The following is a 21,702-nucleotide window of genomic DNA, read 5'->3' as shown; positions in this document are numbered from 1 at the left end:
TTCAGTTACTGTGCAAAAGGTGGCCAGTTACCTATAATAGGCAGCTGTGCAAAAGGTGGCCATTTACCTATAATAGGCAGCTGTGTAAAAGGTGGCCAGTTACCTGTAATAGGCAGCTGTGCAAAAGGTGGCCAGTTACCTATAATAGGCAGCTGTGCAAAAGGTGGCCAGTTTCCTATAATAGGCAGCTGTGTAAAAGGTGGCCAGTTACCTATAATAGGCAGCTGTGTAAAAGGTGGCCAGTTACCTACAATAGGCAGCTGCGCAAAAGGTGGCCAGTTACCTATAATAGGCAGCTGTGCAAAAGGTGGCCAGTTACCTATAATAGGCAGCTGTGTAAAAGGTGGCCAGTTACCTGTAATAGGCAGCTGTATAAAAGGTGGCCAGCTACCTACAATAGGCAGCTGTGCAAAAGGTGGCCAGTTACCTATACTAGGCAGCTGTGCAAAAGGTGGCTAGTTACCTATACTAGGCAGCTGTGCAAAAGGTGGCCAGTTACCTATACTAGTCAGCTGTGCAAAAGGTGGCCAGTTACCTATACTAGGCAGCTGTGCAAATGATGACCAGTTACCTATAATAGGCAGCTGTGTAAAAGGTGGCCAGTTACCTATAATATGCAGCTGTGTAAAAGGTGGCCAGTTACCTATACTAGGCAGCTGTGCAAAAGGTGGCCAGTTACCTATACTAGGCAGCTGTGCAAAAGGTGGCCAGTTACCTATACTAGGCAGCTGTGCAAAAGGTGGCCAGTTACCTATACTAGGCAGCTGTGCAAAAGGTGGCCAGTTAACTATACTAGGCAGCTGTGCAAATGATGGCCAGTTACCTATAATAGGCAGCTGTGTAAAAGGTGGCCAGTTACCTATAATAGGCAGCTGTGTAAAAGGTGGCCAGTTACCTATAATCAGGGCCGGCAACAGAAATCGCGAGCAGCGAGAGGAACACTCGGGACGCCGCTGGACGGGTTCCCACAAACGCACAGCAATATAGAGGGCAGACGCTAGTGCCCTACAAGATCCCCTTAATGACGGCGCCATTTTGCAGATATAGTGGATAAGGTACTGTGGGCTACCAGCTGTAACACCACACTATAGGGGATAGGGGATAAGAGACGCTGCTTACACACAGAAATTCCTTGAATATATACCCCTCTTGATACTAATTACTGCTGACTGTACATTTGGTGATACTTATATATATCTCCTTTACTCTGGGGAATTGCTGCACTACCAACTTCTAACACCAGATGGTTCAAGTTACTTCATGATCAATTGAAATGTAAGGGTTCTCCTATTTGTGATCACAGCCATTTCTAAGCAACATACTCCTTAATAATAATTACCATTCCCTGGTGAAACCTACGTTCAATCTCTACATGGATAAATTCATGGCTCCACATCCTACCCCTAAGACAAACCTAGCCAGGGGCATCAATAAGCATACAGACCAATCCACAGACTCTGGGGAAGACATGCATCATACACATAGTTCTGAATCCGCTACAACCCATACCCCAGCAAGTTCGGTTCCTGCTCCTCTCTCATATTCAGAGATCGTCAGAGCTATCAAAGAAACCGTAGAACCACTACTGCAACACCAAGCGGACAAATTCATGGGAGCATTGGCTGATATTAAGACACAAATATATTCTCTCTCACAAGTACGTGAAAATGAGAATAGGATCGGGGTCAACTTTCATAAACTTTCAGAACTAAAACAACAAGTTGCTACCATGTCGACTACTCAGCAACAATTATTATCCAAAGTAGATGATCTGGAAAACAGGTCCAGACGCAACAACCTCCAACTACTGGGTCTCAAGGAAACAATTAAAGGCACCGATCTCACTAAATTTCTTCAAACCAATCTACCTGAGTTACTCGGCATCTTGGCTGAACTAACTAACTTTAAAATCGTACGAGCACATAGATTAGGCCCTTTCCGAGATTCTAACACCTCACGTCCTAAAGCTGTTATCTTTAAATGCTTACATTTTCGTCACAAAGATCTCATATGGTCGACTGCCTGACAGAAAGGTCCTATTCAGTGGGATGGCCAATGCATTCTCTTATTTCAAGACTACACTGCAGAGGTTGCCAGAGCTCGCAGAAACATGTCCCCTATCTGCTCTCAACTTATCAAATCAGGGACTCGCTCCGCTCTCCTATTCCCAGCTGGACTTCGCATTTTCTCATCTCAAGGCACTAAACATTTCACAGAAGCTGCTGACGCCCAGGCTTTCCTCAATGAAGAAAAAGAGTCCTCTGATCTCTCCACGATGGACCATAATGACTGACCCAGGGAAGGTGTCACATACCCACTTTGATGCTTTTACCAGGTTTTATTCCTACTGTTAAAATATGTCTATAGCCTGATTCAGGGTTATAATTACATACTTGTGATGTTGCTTCACAGTTACTATTAATATTATTTTCTTTTCAATTGGCTGAGATCATTGATCACAGTTCGGGTGATATGTTTGCATTTGACTTGCAATTTCTATGTATATGTATTTGTTTTTTTTCATATTCCTATGTCCGTTTGTTCTTTTACATTGTATGAGTCACAAAACTTGTGACCTGCACAGCCTGTCTAATATTTACACTAGTATCACTATTCACATCATCGTGATCACATTCAATAAGTACTGGTACTACGGAGAGTACACCTACTTTTACTATAATTTTCTACTACTTGCATTATCTAATTTCCACACCATGCGATGCCTTCCCACCTTAGATTTAGCACCTGGAATGTCAGGGGGATTCACTCGCCAGTAAAGAGAAAGCGCATATTGACATATCTTAAGCTTAAATCCGATATTACCTATTTGCAGGAGACTCATTTGACTCCCACAGAGCATGCCAAACTAAACACACTACATCACCAGGTATTGGCGTCTTCATCGTATGATTCTAAGTCACGTGGAGTGGCAATCCTAATACATAAGGGTATTCAGTTTGATATTCATTCCACTGATGTAGATCAAGATGGCCAATATATCCTTATGGATGTCACACTAGATGGCACTAGATACTGCTTGTGTAATGTCTATGCTCCCAATATATATGACAAAACCTTTTATTTAGGATTGACTAACAAATTATACTCCTTCGCAGATTCTAAGATTATACTAGGCGGTGATTTCAATCTGGTAGCTTCCCCAATTTTGGATAGAAAAAATTCGCTCTCATAACTCCCCCAAACAACCAAAAGTAGGTTTGAATTATATGGCTGCAGAATTTAATTTATTAGACGTGTGGAGAACGAGACATCCCACTGACCTAGAGTACACGTACTATTCAGCCACTCATAACGCCTTCTCTAGGCTTGATTATTTTTACTTATCTAACTCAATATCCCCAATGATTATTGACACATCGATTGAATCTATAGCTATCTCAGACCATGCACCAATGTGGGTGGATGTACAGGGGAAATTCCTCTTAGGATCATATTCTCAATGGCGGTTCCCAGCAAAACTAGCTTCATCTCTTAAATTTAAAACAATGCTAGAGTCAGCCTGGGCCAAGTACGAAATTAATAACCAAATACATAAGGATAATCCATGTTTATATTGGCAAACCGCTAAGGCGGTGATAAGGGGAGAAATTATCTCCTTCATGACAAAATATAGGGCTGAACAAGACGCCACTTATCGATCTGCACAGGCGTCCTTAACATCTGCATTTCAAGCTCTAAAGGCTTCGCCCTCACCACTGACTAGAACTACATATAATGAATGCAAGCTACACGTTGACCAAATCCTCACTCAAATGGATGATAAATACATATATTCGGGTAAGCTACATTTCTTTAGACACGGCTATAAACCTAGTCGGCTCCTATCAAATATGCTGAGGGGAACCAAGTTGCATAACAATATTGCAGCGCTCAAAGATGAAAACTCTGCCACACAATTCAATGGCAAAGACATTGCGATTATCTAGCAAAACCTCTACTCCCAAGACCCAATAAATATCACTAAAAAAGAAGCTTTTTGGGAATCACATATTCTGCCTCAGATTTCCTTGGTACAGGCTGATAATCTGAACGGCAAAATTACACATGAAGAGGTTGATCAGGCTGTCAGATCCCTCAAGACGTTCAAGTCCCCAGGCCCAGATAGTCTTAGTTGGGAATTTTTCAAAATGTTGCACTCCCAAATCACAGAGACTTTAACCAATGTATTTAACTCCATAATGGATAAGAGAGTAATTCCTCAATATTTTAATTCGGCCATTATAAAAGTTTTACCGAAGTCAGGTAGGGACCCCCTTTTGCCTTCTTCGTACAGACCCATTTCTCTACTTAGCGTAGATTATAAATAGTTGACAAAAATTTTGGCAGAACGGTTGAAGGCGATTCTCCCGTCCATCATACACCCAGATCAAACCGAATTTATATGTGGCAGAAATTCCTTCACAAATATTAGGAAGGTCCTCTCGGTATTACAATCTCTACAAGACGGTGAGAAGGGTGATCCCAGGTTCTTGTTATCTCTAGACGCAGAAAAAACATTTGATCTGGTAACCTGGGATCACCTGTTTGATTCTTTGCGTCATTTTGACATACCCACCCTTTTTACTGAAGTCATGTGGTCCTTATACACTTCTCCCCTTACCCAGATTCTCACTAATAGATATTTATCACCTGCATTTTGCACACAGAGAGGGACGAGACAGGGTTTCCCGCTCTCTCCACTCCTGTTTGCGATAGCGCTAGAACCACTGGCGATAGCAATAAGACAAAAAACGGAGATAAAATATATTAATATCAGAAACCAAACATGTAAATTGTCTTTATTTGCAGATGATATGATGCTTTTTCTATCTGACCCCCTACAATCCATCCCTGCACTTCTGGATCTAACTATCACGTTTGGCTCATTCGCAGGCTATCGCATCAATGTTAGCAAATCTGAATTACTCCCTATTAATGCATCTACATTCCTAGCCACATATCCTCATATTGCTTCTATTTTCACAATTGCAACACATAAATTAAAATATTTAGGTATATTTATACCAGCCCAATTATCATCTCTATATGCTATTCATTTCTCTCCACTGCTGAATAAATTAAACTCCCAACTCCAGAATTGGAAAGATCTTAAACTCTCTCTACTCGGACGAGTAACTGTGATAAAGAGTGTGGTGTTCCCGAAACTAGCTTATCTTTTACAAACTTTACTTTTGCGTAAACTTCAATATATCTGTTTTCGTTAATCTTCTTTAAATTTATTTGGCAATACAAGAAGCCTAGAATGCCACGTTCCTGAACTTATTTACCGAAAAAAAATGGAGGGCTGAGCATCCCAAACATCTCTGCCTTTGCGAAGGCTGCTCTATTCCGATACATAACAGACTGGCTATTACATACCAACCACTATACTAACCTTGCCTTGGAGGAAGCGTTATTCTACCCCTATGCCCCAGCAGCTTTGCTACATTCCCCCAAAACACACATTCCTATGATGTTTCGCTCTAACATTTTATTCTGGGACACTTACACTACTTGGCTGAAGGTTAACACACATTTAGGGAAGAATCCTTTTTCATCTCCTTACATCACCTTATGGGGTAACCCATGTTTTTTCCCTTCACTTGACATTCCTCTCTTTAAAATGTGGAACCAAAAGGGTATCATGTCCATTAAAGATGTATTCGATCCAGGTGGCAATCTGCTCTCCTTCATACAATTACAAGATAAATTTGATATCCCTCGTTCACAATTTTTTATGTTTCTACAAGTATGCCATTTTATTCAATCATTAGATAACCCTTAATGGATCTCAGTTAACACAGACACAATGGGTCACAATTTACTCCTATGTCGTTCAACCAAATTTAGAATAGCTCATCTCTATAAATATCTGATAGAAATTCCTATACATGCTTGGTCAGCAGTTGCGGATGCTTGGCACACAGAAATACCCGAATTGTACGATTTGGAGCCAATTATTATGAATTTGGATTGTGTTTTACCCTGCCTTAAGTCAGCAAGACTTCAAGAAATTCACCTCAGAATTTTAAATCATACATATATGTCTCCTACCCAAAGGAAACATTTTGTGCCATTGGAGGAGGGAAACTGTGTAAAATGTAACTGTTCTAATGCTTCTCTCTCGCATAACCTCTGGTACTGCAGAAAGATCCATAGATTTTGGAATAAAATTCTGTACTATCTAAACACCACGCTACACCTTAAACTATTCAAAAATGTGGCAGCTGTTATTTTTGCGGAATTTTCAATATGGGAGACTGAGTCCTCCTTAGATCCATGGAAACCCGCTTTGAGGGTTATGGTTACAGTGGCTAAACAACTTATTCTTAAGTACTGGATCTTAAGATCAGCACCTACACTAACGGAATGGAAAACTGCGCTGCTGGAGGTTATTTATGCAGAGAGACGTATGGCTATTTTAATATCGAAAAAGGAGTGCAGGTTTTCTCCAAAAAGTGGGAACCATATATACAATGTCTGCCAACCCAGATTCAAAATAACATATGGAAGGTTTTTGAACACACGGAATGGTTTATGCTAAGACGTATCATTTAAAATAACTCCTGTTATTACTATATATGTGTGTCCCTCTCTGTGAAACTCCCCCGTACAATATACCCCTCACCTTTTGTCATTGATTTCCCTTCCCTTCCGCCTTTTCTTCTTTTAGTTTCTTCTACTCTTTTATTCTCACCCTCTTTTCTCCCAATGTACTCCTACATTGTGATATAGTGGTGGGCTGATATATCGATGTTGGTGTGATAAAATGTTAATTAAAATATTAATCACCATTTATACTGGGTGTATAGGTTGTGCAGTTTGAATGATATTGATTATATATTATACTGGACTTATATACGGTGTATTATATTGATTCTTTCTACAGTATATGTAATTTTATATACTAAACTATATTCAGGTACTTTGTTTTTATGTATTCTGAAATAATTTCAATTTATGTTTGTTCTAATTTCCAAAAATGTTAAAAATTAACAGTAATTTTGTATATCGTTTGTTCCAAGAAACAGACTAGTTGTTTATCAGATAATTTTATTTTATTTAACTCTTGGATTGTACAATGTATAATTGTTCTATTGCTGTTCAATAAAAAGATTAAAAAAAAAAAGATATGCCAGACTTTAAGTAATGTAAAAATACACTATGGCTAACCACAGGTCACTAATGATACAGGCGGTAGTTCTTGTCTGCTGTCTCTTCCAAGGTCTTCTTGTTGACAGTGCTGTGGATGCCTGAGGGGTAGGAGGGAAGTAGTCTGCAGCCAGCCATCTTCAGTCCTCAGCCCCTCATCACCTTTGTCAGCCCTCAGCCTCTCATCATCTTTGTCAGCCCTCAGCTTCTCATTACCATCCTCAGTCTCCATCACCTTCCTCAGCCCCATCATATTCCTCAGCTCCTATAACCTTCCACAGCCCCATCACCTTCCTCTGTCCCCATCCTCAGCCCCCATCACCTTCATCAGCCCCCATCACCACCCTCAGGACCTAGCACCTTCCTCAGCTCCTAGCACCTTCCTCAGCTCCTATTACCTTCCGCAGCCTCCAGCTCCCAGCCCCATCCTCAGCCTCCAGCTCCCAGCCCCATCCGCAGCCTGCCGAGTCAGCATGTGTGTACAGCAGGCACACATGCTCCTTCAGTGACAGTTGTGGCTGTACCAGATGATGTACGGATCTGGCAACGTGACCTAGGACGTCATGCCACTGCGTTGCCAACTGCAAGGTCACGCCCAGCCCGGGTAGCATCTGAGCTCCCAGCGATGCCCGGCCCCTGGGCCAGGTTACAAACGTGGTGCATGGCGGTGGTCGGTATGGGTCCTGATGGAGACTGCAGTGCACCCATTGGAGCAGTGAGCCCACTGCCCCATTTTGTGCACTTTGGACCTCGGGGTCCCTCTGGGCCGTGGGGCCCGGTACAGGTGTACCCTTAAATACCCCGTCGCCGGGCCTGCCTATAATAGGCTGCTGTGTAAAAGATGGCCTTTTACCTATAATAGGCTGCTGTGCAAAAGGTGGCCAGTTACCTATAATAGGCAGCTGTGCAAAAGGTGGCCAGTTACCTATAATAGGCAGCTGTGCAAAAGGTGGGCAGTTACCTATAATAGGCAGCTGTGTAAAAGGTGGCCAGTTACCTATACTAGGCAGCTGTGCAAAAGATGGGCAGTTACCTATAATAGGCAGCTGTGCAAAAGGTGGCCAGTTACCTATAATAGGCTGCTGTGCAAAAGGTGGCCAATTACCTAAAATAGGCAGCTGTGCAAAAGGTGGCCAGTTACTTATAATAGGCAGCTGTGCAAAAGGTGGCCAGTTACCTATAATAGGCAGCTGTGTAAAAGGTGACCAGTTACCTATACTAGGTAGCTGTGCAAAAGGTGGCCAGTTACCTATAATAGGCAGCTGTGCAAAAGGTGGCCAGTTACCTATAATAGGCAGCTGTGTAAAAGGTGGCCAGTTACCTATAATAGGCAGCTGTGTAAAAGGTGGCCAGATACCTATAATAGGCAGCTGTGAAAAAGAAATGCTGCATGGTCCATTGAATATTTATTTCCATTTCCTGTTTGCTGCTTTTCTACATTCTTGTTTTATTTAAGGTTACTGTTATTTTTAGCAAATTAAAATGTATTTTTACTATGCAGGCAACATGGTGCATTGATTTTTTTCTGTTACAGACAATGATTAGCTATTGGAGGTATGTTCCATTGCTTTTCTCCAACTGTTACACTAACAGTTACACACAATACAGAGCTATTTTTACATTATTCTTTCATTGTTTATGGTTTACTTAACATCTGAGACTATAATGTAATAGTTTAAAAAATATATATTTTGTTCTATGCCGTTTTAAATGAAATTGTAATCTGTGTAATATCGTCCATATGTATTCCCAGTTGAACAAGCAAATGAAAATACTTGCCACTTGAAATAAAGTCAGCGCTGATGATGAACTTGATCAGTGAGATTGTGCACATGTGCAGCAGACTGGTTAAAGTGGATATGCATACAAATGAAATGTACCATATCAGTCATGCCCTACGGTATCATGCCCTACGCTAGTGTCACGCTTTGTCAGAAATCTATAATATAGGTAATACTAGTGAGCTGCCCTGGCTTCGCACGGGAGCAATTTCACCTCGCCACAGCCCCCTGCATCTCACAACAGTCTCCTACTTCCTACTCCTGCCCCCTGCACCTCACAGCAGCATCCTATATTTCACCACAGCCCCTTGCATCTCACCAGAGGACCCGGCTTCTCACCGCAGCCACCTGCATCACACCACAGGCCTCTGCATCTCACCTCAACACCCTGCTTCTCGCCAGTGTCACCACAACCACCCTGCTGCTTTCTAAAACAATTGTGTAAAGAATTTGTGGCGCTCCACTTAAGACACAATGCAGCTTTCTTCACATCAAATGCATCTATCCCAAAGATCCAGAGAATGGATATAGAAGTGTTAAAAAAATATGATGTGTATGATAGCGCTTAGTACCTATGTCATCTGAATTTTAGGAATCGGAGCAAATAGATGTATACTTAGCTGCATTGAGGATTTAGGTTCCTATAGTGGTTGATATGCGATACATTTTCAGTGGTGATGTGCTCACATTGGTACATGAAAAGAAATTAACATATATCAGAAAGTGCCTCTATACAATACTAAAATTGATAATAGATGGCAAATATAAACAGAGCGTACCCCCACTCACTATTTAGCGAGGGGGTTGACTCCTGTAAAGGTTTCTTTAAGTCGATCTTTCTTTGATGTGTAATTGACCCCTTTTTTATACAGTGCTCCAAAATGGCAAAGCATAAAGATGGAGGTATCGTACCTCACTTACAGTAAAACACAATAATGTGAAGCTTGTAGCGGTATCTTTAGTGAGTAGAAGGGTTGTGCGTACCAATACTCACAGCTGTATAGATGCGTAGACTCCTGTAAATGTATCTTTAGTATATCCAAAATGAAATCTCCAATAGTATTTTATGAAGTAAATTTTCATTTATAACATGAAGATAACAGAAATAAATCTAATATATAAAAACTACTAAATCGCTCTCTGAAAATGGGGGTGGATTGACCTGTCACAGAAAGGAGAGTGACCCCAAAAAATATATGAAGGTGAAGGTCATACCTCCAGTCCGTGGACAGGAAACCAAAAAAAAGGAGTACACCACCAGACAGCAACTCCTCTGGGCTAACACATAAACTCTTTTTCAAGGCATAGAGGGATGGTTGTACACAGTTCCTTAAATAGCAGTCCTGTTTAAGGCAAGCTGGAGGCACTTCCGGTCCGAAAACTGGAAGTCCCAGTTCCGTTTCTACGATCCCCGCATAAGTTCCTCTATTGAGAATGTTAAATGGGCAGGTAGAATAGTCCACACAGGTTTTTGTGGCTATAACGATGGTCCTGGATGAAACACTTTGGTTTTCTGATAGTACATTGCGTTTTTACCGGGGTCCGAAACCAGAAGTGGTCATTAGTCTTGGTGTGCTCTGGGAGCTGTAATTCCAAAGTGCTTATAGTGGTTGCTCTCTCCGGTTATCTCCTTTCTCTCCTGGAGCTGCAGCGTTCTCCCTGGCAGTCAGGCAGCGACTCAGTGGAGGAGATAACCGGAAGGCTGAGAGCCGAAACGTGTTAGTGTGACTGCTTTTGAGGACTTATTGATCATTGGAGAGCTCCTAATCAAGGGCGCACAACAATCCTGAAGGGAAATTGAAGAAAGACGGACATAAAAAAACTAGATGTGAGTAAGGATATCTTTATTTTGTCGAATCCCTCCACATCTATTACATGGTCTTCTTCTTCCTTCTCTTTGAGGAACAAGTTAAAGAGGACCAGCATCAAAAGAGGACTCTGTTTGATTTGACTGATACATGGTGATCTTAGATTCACGGACTTTTGACTTTTGATAGAAGATATTGGTACCCTAAAGAATCTGCGCTTGGTATATTGTTTTTTGTCTAAATTATTTGTATGTGGTGGGGATCACATTTTTACTGAGCAGCATCTTAGTTATTGTGCAGAGCAGAATTTACAATTTTTTTTCCAGTCTAAATACCAAAGCCAATCATTAGACCCACGCCGAAATCCCGATTCCCGGCACACCAAACGTAGCTAAGCCGGGTGTCAGGAGCTGTTAGCCGTGCAAGGGGGGGGGGTTAGGGACTCCCTGGAAAGACTTAGGGTTAGGTACCCCCCTGGAGGATTAGTGTTACCCCCATGGGGAGTTAAGGGCTAGGCACCCCCCCAGGAGGGTTAGGTTTAGGGTTCAGGGAGGGGGGGGGTTAGGTTTAGGTACCCCTGGGGGGAGGTTAGCCTTAGGCACTAGGGGGGATGTTAGGGTTAGGCACCACTAAGGGAGGGTTAAGGTTAGGGGGGGAGAGGGGTAGGGATAGGGTTAATACTTGCCTTGTCGGGATCTCCATCTGCCAGCCTTCCGGCATCGATATTTCATTCAAAGGGCTTAGGTCCGTCGGTATAATATACCGATTCTGTCTGTACTACCCATACTTTCCTAGGACCCCAGAACATCTGAGAGACTCCTGAATATCGGTGAGATCCGGGAGAGTAGTCCATCCTCTCAAATCTTGCCCACTTTGTGGCGAATCGTGAATTATGGAATTCTGCATAAGGCGCAGGGCTATGATAATGCAAGTCACATTGCCACACTCCCCACATCAACACCTCCGACCTACCGCTCTCAGAACTCCTGGAGGAGAACAGCAAAAAGTAGGTAAATATGGTTGTACCCACTGTCCTCTAGAAAGTCACTTCATCGCAGTTACCCACCTACTCTGCATATCACAGGACAACAATGGATTATACAGTATATTAATGAGCCATTACAGACACAATAATACACATATTGTAAAGCCACTTTAATTCCCCATATTAAGCAGTCACAATAACCTACATATGATACAGCCAAATTTACCTACGCTACTTACATACACAAAAGTATCCATATTATACCACATTATACAGCTAGAGCAGTCATAGTATTTTGCAGTATAATAAAATGGCAGTAGTGACAAAATGCCCAACAATAACAATGTGAATTGATTCTAGTACTATAATAAAAATTACAACCAGCACTAGTAATGTATCAACACTATTGTCAGCAGTAGAATCATGCTAATAATATGACCATCAGCAGTACTAATAATACTTATATATCCAGTAATATTCCAGTCAGCACTAAAATGCTCAGTAATATATCAATTAGCACTACTGCACTCATTATTAATCTCATCAGCCCTAGTACTTATGAGTCCATGATGGCACAGTGGCTAGCATTGAATAGGTTGAATTACAACCAAGGTCCTATATGTTTATATGTTCTCTCTGTGTTTGTGACGATTTCCTCCCAATGCTTTGGTTTCTTCCTACACTCTAAAGGCATACTGGTAAATCAATTGGCTTTCAATCAAATTAATCTTTGTGCATGTGAATTATTAAATATTCTCTGAAAACTGCTGCATGATATGCAAGTGCCATATAAATAATAATTAATAAACAAAATAAATAAAGCCTAGTAGTAATTTGGCTGAAAGCAGAAAGCTGTCCAATAGTATGCTCATTATCCATTTAAATTCTGTGTATAAACAGAAATGTGCCCAGTAATATGCCATTCAACAGGTTTATTCCAACAATATGCCCAACAGCAAATATACAGTATACTAATTACAGTTTTATGCCTAACTATACTTCATAATCCATTTATGTCCTCATAAACCAGTTTAAGTCTAGTAATGTGCCCATCAGCTGTTTTATGTATTAATCGTATATCTAGTGATATGTTCATGAAGAACATACTGGACGGTGGTGGCACCATAGCCTTATGTCATCCATGATGAATGGTAATAAGCCCCACTACAAAAGCACAAAATTGCAGCAAATTAGCCCATTTTTTCCTACAGGCCTCAGGTGCAGGTTTTGTACCTACACTAATTCCATCCATCCTGTTCCTTAATATTCTACTCTGAGCACTCTTTAGAGCCAAGATTACAATATTTGAAGTGTAATGGCTGATGGCTTTTAGATGAGGGTTGGATTCTGCAGCGAACCAATGTATAGATTGGCAGACCAGGAAAGCAGAGGCGGCGTGGCATTGACGTGAGAAGAGAGAGGTGAGAGGGAGATCAGAAATACAGAGCTAGGCTATCTCGCTATGAACAAATTCTAAGATATCACATATTGAGTCTGTAAGTGCTGACTCTTGCACATGAACTATGAATGAGCAGGAGAAATAGTAACTTTTCATGAGGGTAATAATGAACACAATGACAAGTAAGCAATGTACCCTGGTATCTGAAAGCTTTATTTATAAGTATAAGATGCTACCTTGATATTATTCAACTACTGAACTAAGCAATTTAAAAAATACTGTCACTTCAATTTTATTTTCAAAAGATTAGAATTTAATGGAAATGGAAAAAGGTTCCAAATAGATTTAGTTTTATCAATTGTTCCTAAAAGCACATTGCTTTTAAGTGATTTCTATAGATACAATGATGGCAAATGTATTTAGACACAAGTACAATGTATAAATGTAATACCTGATTTAATCATTGAAATCTCTGCACTTTTTTATTCATAATTATAAAGTGCATATGTGTTAAATTAGTAAACCGAACAGATATTTGCTTTCATTGCATAAAATAAAATGCACTAGATCAATTAAAGCTGATCACTAATCGGTTACTAGAGATTAATGCGCATTTATACGTTAATTTATGTGTTTTGGGGTTAACAACAAAGGGACATATTTGTTGGCAGACCAGGAAGGCAGAGGTGGCCTTGTATTCATCATACAAAGAGGTCTATGTACTAAACCTTGGAGAGCGAGAAAATGAAGAGAGATAAAGTACCAACCAATCAGCTCGTAACTTTCACTTTACAGGCTGTGTTTGAAAAATGAGTTAGTAGCTGATTGGTTGGTACTTTAACTCTCTCCACTTTATCTTGCAGCAAGGCTTAGTAAATAGACCCCAAATTACTAAACACACTATGGAACTGTATTAAAGACGTCCTCATCTTTGCAGCCCAGACTGAAGCCTAAAGATATGTCTAAACCAGTGGTTCTCAAACTCGGCCCTCAGAACGCCAAACAGTTCATGTTTTTCAGGTAACCTGTGGATCTTTAAAATGTGACAGTTGGTAACACACCTGTGCCCCTGCTCGGTGGTCTGGAAAGGACCAGGGTTGAAAAACAATGGTCTAAAATATAGAGAACAAGCATATAGAAGGTTAATAGCTAGGGGTGAATATACAGTGCATCTGGAAAGTATTCACAACGCTTCACTTTTTCCACATTTTGTTAATGAAATAAATAAATTTTTGTCCTCAAAATTCTACACACAATACCCCATAATGACAACGTGTAAAAAGTTTTTTTGAGATTTTTGCAAATTTAATAAAAAAAAAAACACACTAAGAAATCACATGTACATAAGTATTCACGACCTTTGCCATGAAGCTCAAAATTGAGCTCAGGTGCATCCTGTTTCCACTGATCATCTTTGAGATGTTCCTACAGCTTAATTGGAGTCCACTTGTGGTAAATTCAGTTGACTGGACAGAATTTTGAAAGGCATACACCTGTCTATATAAGGTCCCACACTTGACAATGCATGTCAGAGAACAAACCAAGCATGAAGTTCAAGGAACTGTCTGTAGACCTCCAAGACAGGATTGTCTCGAGGCACAAATCTGGGGAAAAGTACAGAAAAATATCTGCTGCTATGAAGTTCCCAATGAGCACGGTGGCCTCCATCATCCGTAATGGAAGAAGTTCGAAACCACCAGGACTCTTCCTGGAGTTGGCCGGCCGTCTAAATTGAACGATCGTGGGAGAAGGGCCCTAGTCATGGAGGTGACCAAGAACACAATGGTCACTCTGTCAGAGTTACAGCATTCCTCCATGGAGAGAGGAGAACCTTCCAGAAGGACAGCCATCTCTGCAGCAATCCACCAATCAGGCCTGTACGGTAGAGTGGCTAGACGGAATCCTCCTCACTAAAAAGTACATGGCTGCCCATATGGAGTTTGCCAAAATGCACCTGAAGGACTCTCAGCCCATTATAGACAAATATTGAACTCTTTGGCGTGAATGCCAGGCATTATATTTGGAGGAAACCAGGCACCGTCCATCACCAGGCCAATACCCCTACAGTGAAGCATGGTGGTGGCAGCATCATGCTGTGGGGATGCTTTTCAGCAGCAGGAACTGGGAGACTAGTCAGGATAGAGGGAAAGATGAATGCAGCAATGTTCAGAGACATCCTGGTTGAAAACCTTGACCTCAGACCTCTTGACCTCAGACTGGGGTGACGACCCTAAGCACACAGCCAAAATATCAAAGGAGTGGCTTCAGGACAACTCTGTGAATGTCCTTGAGTGGCCCAGCCAGAGCCCAGACTTGAATCCAATTGAACATCTCTGGAGAGATCTGAAAATGGCTGAGCACCGACGCTTCCCATCCAACCTGATGGAGCTTGAGAGGTGCTGCAAAGAGGAATGGGCAAAACTGCCCAAAGATAGGTGTGCCAAGCTTGTGCCAACATATTAAAAAATACTTGAGGCTGTAATTGCTGCCAAAGGTGCAACAACAAAATATTGAGCAAAGGTTGTGAATACTTATGTAAATGTGATTTCTTCGTTTTTTTTTTTTTTTTTAAATGTGCAAAAATCTCAAAATAAACTTTTTACACGTTGTCATTATGGTGTATTGTATGTAGAATTTTCAGGACAAAAATTAATTTATTCCATTTTGGAATTAGGGTGTCACATAACAAAATGTGGAGAAAGCGAAGCATTCTGAATGCACTTTACATTCAGCATGGCTAGAGGAGCATTAGATGTTTGTGAACTTACCCCTCAAAATCAATTAAATTTACTTAAAGTCAATCAAGTAGTACTATAAGCACCAGCATTCCCAAGGCTGTAATTTTTGTTCCACAATAGTACTAACTCTGTTTTCCACATTTTGCTAATGACCAGCACCAATAATTCAAAGAGTGTCAGTAATAGCATTAATGCTATTCAGGGGTATTAGTTATTAGGGGGATTTCATGCTGCAGGTCTCCCTGTTGCAGTGTGACAAGCCCAGCTTGGCATAGCCTTGTGCTGGTTGCCACTTACAGAGGGACCTCACAGTCATTGTCATCCTGCTTTCTGTGATCACTAGCTCAGGCTCTAACATTGGAACTAGATACTTATTTTAGGGGTGTGAAAGTAATTGTTTCTTGTAAGAAAAAATTATTTTACTGATCTGTCGTCGTTATCATTAGCACATATCTTTATATCAAGGTTTAGAGGGCCGCAATAATAGATTCCCAAATTCCTTGTTACACAGTAAAGGCTAATTTCTTTCTTAAATGCACTAACAGTTAATATTGAAGCGGTTTAACCTCTTTAATGATTAATATACATAACAAACTTATCTATGAAAATAAAACATGCGACAACAGAAGTTGGCTTCAATTTAGATAAAAATGTCTTTGTTTGATTAAAGTTAGCATGGTGGCGGATGACAAGAACAATATATATATATATATATATATATATATATATATACATACAGACACACCAAGAGCCGGCGTGAGTGGCCTAATGTGGTGAGGCGTGGCCGCACCCTATTAGGTAAAAAAAAAAAAAACCCAGTAAAGATAAAATCTTTGCAGCGCACTTCGCGCTGGGGGGACACGATCAATGTGATCGCTCCCCCCACAGACATAGGAGACTGCTGTAGCTGCTGCTTAGCAGCCGCAAGCAGTCTCCCAGTGCAGCCCAGCATGTGATGTAAAAGGAAGGGGGGGGCACTGGACCCGGGACCCTCCAGCAAGCTCGGGCCTGGGTAATTAGTACCCGCCCCGCTCTCGGCGCCCCTGTATACACACACACACACACATATATATATATATATATATATATATATATACATACACACACAAATATACTTATATACACATACACACATATTAGAGATGTGCGCCGACCCCCTTATTTAGGTTTTGGATCTGGATTCATCTTCATGTTTTGGTTTTGAATCTGTATTGTTATTAGAGAAAAATTAAAATATAAAAACCTGCTAAAATTATGTCATTTTGACCTATTAGCATGCAATCCAAAACCCAAGTTAGTTTTTTAAATCCGAGTTCCGAACCGTGAGAAGATCCGAACCGGAACCCGGTTTGACTCGGAACCCCTCGGTTGTTTTTTCACTTCTCTGAGAACTGGACCCGTCCATCTCTCCATCTCTAGTGTATAATATATATATAAATATATATATATATATATATATATATATATAGTTTGGAAAGTCCCACAGCTCATCCTTATGGGTAAATTTACTAAGAGTCGAGAGTGGTCGAGTTTAGTTTTGTTTTAAATCTCGATTTGCATCGCCGAATCTCGGGTGATTTTCCCATTTTTCATCTTGCAAATTTACTAAGAAGTGAGTTTAGCTGAAAGTGAGTTGGCTGATGGTGAAGCAGATCGAGATATCTCCCCCGAGTTGCAGGTGAAGATGAGATTACTCACCCGAGATTGCAGTGTTTTCCCTCTGCAAATCTCTCCCGAGCTAGCAGCCTGCACTTATCAGTGAGATATGTGCTGGCTGCTTGTGTGTTAAGACCTATAAAAAATGGGTTAAATGTTATTAAAAAAATGAAATAGGGTCCCCCCCATAAAGCTTAACCAGACCCGGACTTGCCAGCCAGTCCTGGTAACTAAAATTACAGGGAACAAAACGAGTAGGGTTCCACCGTAATTTAGGTACCAGCACCAGGCTCCAGGGCCAGTACTGGTATTAATTATAGGGGGGGGGGGAATTGCGTAGGGGTCAGTCTATTTTTCACTTTATTACCCCCGTACCCAACACTCCAGGGGTCCCCACTTCCCCTGAGATCCCCTGCTTGGCCTAAGCGGCTTGGGCTGATAATGCTTTGGCCACGGAGCCCTGGTAATAGGGTCTTCGGGCTATGGCATTACAGCCCGGCTGTTTTGGGTCCGGTGCTGGTTTTAATAATGGGGGACCCTACGCAATTTTCTCCCCCCTATATTTAAAACCAGAACTGGCCCTGCAGCCTAAATTACAGTGGAACCCTACTCGTTTTGTTCCTTGTAATAGGTTAGGCTTTTTGGGGGGGGAACCCTATGTAATTTTTTTAAATAAATATATTTAACAATTTACAGGCAGAAACATACACAAATCATTGTGTATGTTTCAGCCAAACTCGGAGCTTTGGAGGTGAGTGTTTAAAACTTCAATTTGGCAGAGAATTTGCAGGCACCTCACCCGAGATTGTCATCTCGATTCTTGGTAAATTTGTGAGCTGTGGGCCTGATTCAGAGCCGGACGTTATTTGCGGACGCTCGTTCTGAAAAAGGGGCTGGCTATTTAAATTGAGCACTCGCTCTTTGCGGTCTGTTGACGCCTCTATGTCTGAACGAGCGAACGAAACATGCGCTCGCTATTTTGTAAAGACGCCCCTTGGCCGCTCGCATCATACGTCATCTCCGCTATTTATTAGATTAATCGAGTACATCGAAAGGCGTATGAACTGCTCGCTATTCTTGTGGTAGCATTTTCCTACCGCAATCATGCGAGCAGTTCAGGCTAAAAGACAACCAAGTGACGTGGTCGATGATGCTGCTTAGTTAATTATGCACACCCATTAAACGCCCGTTTTGACCTTTTGGCACGCCTGCGTTCGGATCTCCACTCCCCGTTTTCAAGCACCTTCCCCTGTTACCACCCACAAACGCCTCATTCTGTCACTCAAATTAGATGGCATTCGCTATTTTGCGAGCACACGATTTCCGACCGCATTGACTGGTTGGCGCATGCGCATTACAACCCATACGCATGCACAGATGTGCGAACATCGCTCGGAGCGAATGAGTGGCCGCTTACGAGCGGCTCTGAATCAGGCCCAGTATCTATTAGGTGAAAAGTACTTCCGAGTTTGCCCGATGGTGATAAGATTCGAGTTTGCTATCTCACCCGAGTTTTACGAGTGAGATGAGAGAAATCTCTCTCTAACTCACCCAACTTTGCCTTTAGTCAATTTGCGAGTTGAAAATCATGCCTAAACTCTCCTGAGATTGGCAACTTGACCAAACTCGATTCTTAGTGAATTTACCCCTTAGACTCTGTGGTAAGTGTGTGACAGTCCAAAATTCAAATAGGGTAGCCACACCAACAGACAGTGAGTCCCAGCCGGTGATGCTTAGCAGCGTTTGTGGTGGCAGTTGGTTTGGCTTTGCCACTTGAATTTTAGACTGCGCCACACCTCTGGTGCATCCACTGTCTGTCACACACTTAGCACACAGTCACTGCCGAGGGACTTTCAGATATATAGATAGATACACACACACGTGCTGCCACCCCAATTTCCCCTGCTAACACTGTAAAGTTTTTGGTTTTCTTTAAATTATAAAATTATTATTTTTTTATCAAAAATGTCCTCAATTATCACATTATGTAAATTATATAGTTATTTAAACTTGATTTTACATTTTTGTTAAAAAAAATTGATAATAAAAAAAATGACAATTTTGGGGACAATTTTGGAAAAAATATTAGCCAGTTAAGTGGTTAATACATAATGTTGAATTGCTGGTTATGGACTACTTTACATACATCTGGTTTCACAGAAGAATTTTTGCAAGAGGGCAAAAATGTTTGCATACATCTGGTTTCAATAAGCCCCAACAAGATCTCAAGTTCCTGCTGAAGAACAACATTGCTGTAGTATTGTTAGCATTTTCATAAGACCTTGTCAATTTTGTGTTGTGGAATAATATGCTTATGGCCTAAAAGCCCTCTTGAATGTCTGAACAAATAGTATAGTGCTGAAGACAAGCACTCTATGTCATTCCGTTCAAGAATCTCTAGAATTCTGCTGAAATTAATGGACATGCATTATAAATACAAATATGTTCCGTAACCCATTTCTGCAGAACATACTGTAGGTCTTAAAACAGAATAATTTCCTCAGATGATGCTGACTTCATCTTGTAGACTTCACGACACTTGAGGGTATATTTACTAAAAGTCGATTTTAATCAACATCGATGCTGTGTTTCTGGAGCTAAATCACACATTTACTAAAAGACAAAACTTGATTTGTTTTTTTTAAGTATTAGTAAATGTGTGATTTATGTTGATTGATTTTGATCAATTGTTATCAATTTTAAAATCGATCACAACTGGTTAATATTCATGTTTAGTAAATATACCCCTTGGAATATGCATCTACTCTAATCAAAGCATAGAAAGCTGTCCTTTTATACTGTGGCATCCGTTGCGCCAAATAGCCCCTCTCGGGCAACTTGACCTTGCCGAGCATCTTTTTTGCTCAAAATGTATCTTATTTGCATAAATAAAACAACTGGAAGAGATAAAACTGCATTGCTAGAATTCACAGACCACTGGGGCTTGTGACATTTGTACATCTGTGTGTGACGGAGTCCGAATCTATGTAAAAAGAATCTAAAACGCCAAATTCCATTGTGCTTCATCTGCAACTTTGTGTGTATGTAAAACCAAATCCTGTGTGGTTACAGTAGCAGTCTAGTGCCTCCGATGCACAGTAACTGGTTCTTGCTGTGTTTGGTAAAGCAGCATGTAGACAGTTGATACTATTAAAATGCTTTAAGCTTTATATATTAAGTTTGTCTGCCGACATACTGCTGCCGAAATCCTGCTTGTTGACATTATGATTGTCAGTAAGCTAACTGAATCCCACATCAACAGGGAAGTGTCATTTATGAATAATTGTGCATTGGCTTAATGTACTGTAACCATATCTATTTATGTGCACAATAGATATCTCCATTGGATTTTTCAAGAAGAAATCATTCAACATAATATCCCTTAAACCCTTAAACATTGATAATAATAATGTAACTTTTGTCACTAAGCTACTGACCTTAGGCCATATAAAACTGTCCCATCTGGATGAAGGCGAATCATACGGTTTTTCACTGTAACACCATGTACAAAAGACTTTTTGTCATTTAGAAAATAAGTGTCAGGAACCCAGAGTTGATCTGCCACTCGGTTGTCAAGAGTAAGGTTGAGAGGAATTCCGATGTAGGCTAACCTCTTGTCCCTCCAGTATTGCTGAAAATACATTGTCAAAGTATAATCCTGCAAAGAGAAGAGACACTATTCAGTAAATGTCACATTAAGCTCCATACAGGTTATTCAGGAAACACAGTTTTAGGGATCAATGCATATGTCCCAACTCATTTTCATAAAGATAGGGTCTGATTCTGACTTGCACACAGCTCTGTATGTGATTGCATTCGGAATGTGGATGTCTTTGTCAATCGGATGCTAATGCAACTATATGCACTGGGACACTCTACTGTTGACCATTATTGTCCCAACTAAATTCCCTATGTAGAATTTCCGTATACTGTAGTATTCAGAGAGGTGTTCTGCGGGAAGGCGAGGCAAAGCTGGAGCTCAAAGATTGCATTTTCAGAACTTGGGAAACTAAGTGTTCCAGGATGAAAATGTATTTGTTCATATTTTGTGATTGCAGTGAAAATGTAACAAACACTAGATGTGCGGAGATGAGAACTGGTGCTTCATTCATTTGTTTTTAAGGTAATAAGTTAACTAATATTATAATGAAAGATATTATGAAAATTAAGATAAAAGATAATA

General features: G+C 40.8%; 1 protein-coding gene across 2 annotated transcripts in view; it reads right to left on the bottom strand.

The window, feature by feature from the left end:
* GABRB3 (gamma-aminobutyric acid type A receptor subunit beta3) overlaps positions 1-21,702 on the bottom strand; it is a 224,982-nt gene that overhangs the window by 69,962 nt on the left and 133,318 nt on the right. For both annotated transcript variants that reach the window (XM_088454039.1, XM_088454040.1), the window contains exon 4: positions 20,957-21,177. In XM_088454039.1, the coding sequence (XP_088310165.1) occupies positions 20,957-21,177 (221 nt within the window). The remainder of the gene's footprint in view (positions 1-20,956; positions 21,178-21,702) is intronic.

Source organism: Taudactylus pleione, unplaced genomic scaffold (genome assembly GCF_031769625.1).
Source record: "Taudactylus pleione unplaced genomic scaffold, aTauple2 ptg000609l, whole genome shotgun sequence".
Lineage (NCBI taxonomy): Eukaryota > Metazoa > Chordata > Amphibia > Anura > Myobatrachidae > Taudactylus > Taudactylus pleione.
Note: the sequence above shows the minus strand (reverse complement) of the source record. Positions and strands in the feature narration are given on the sequence as shown.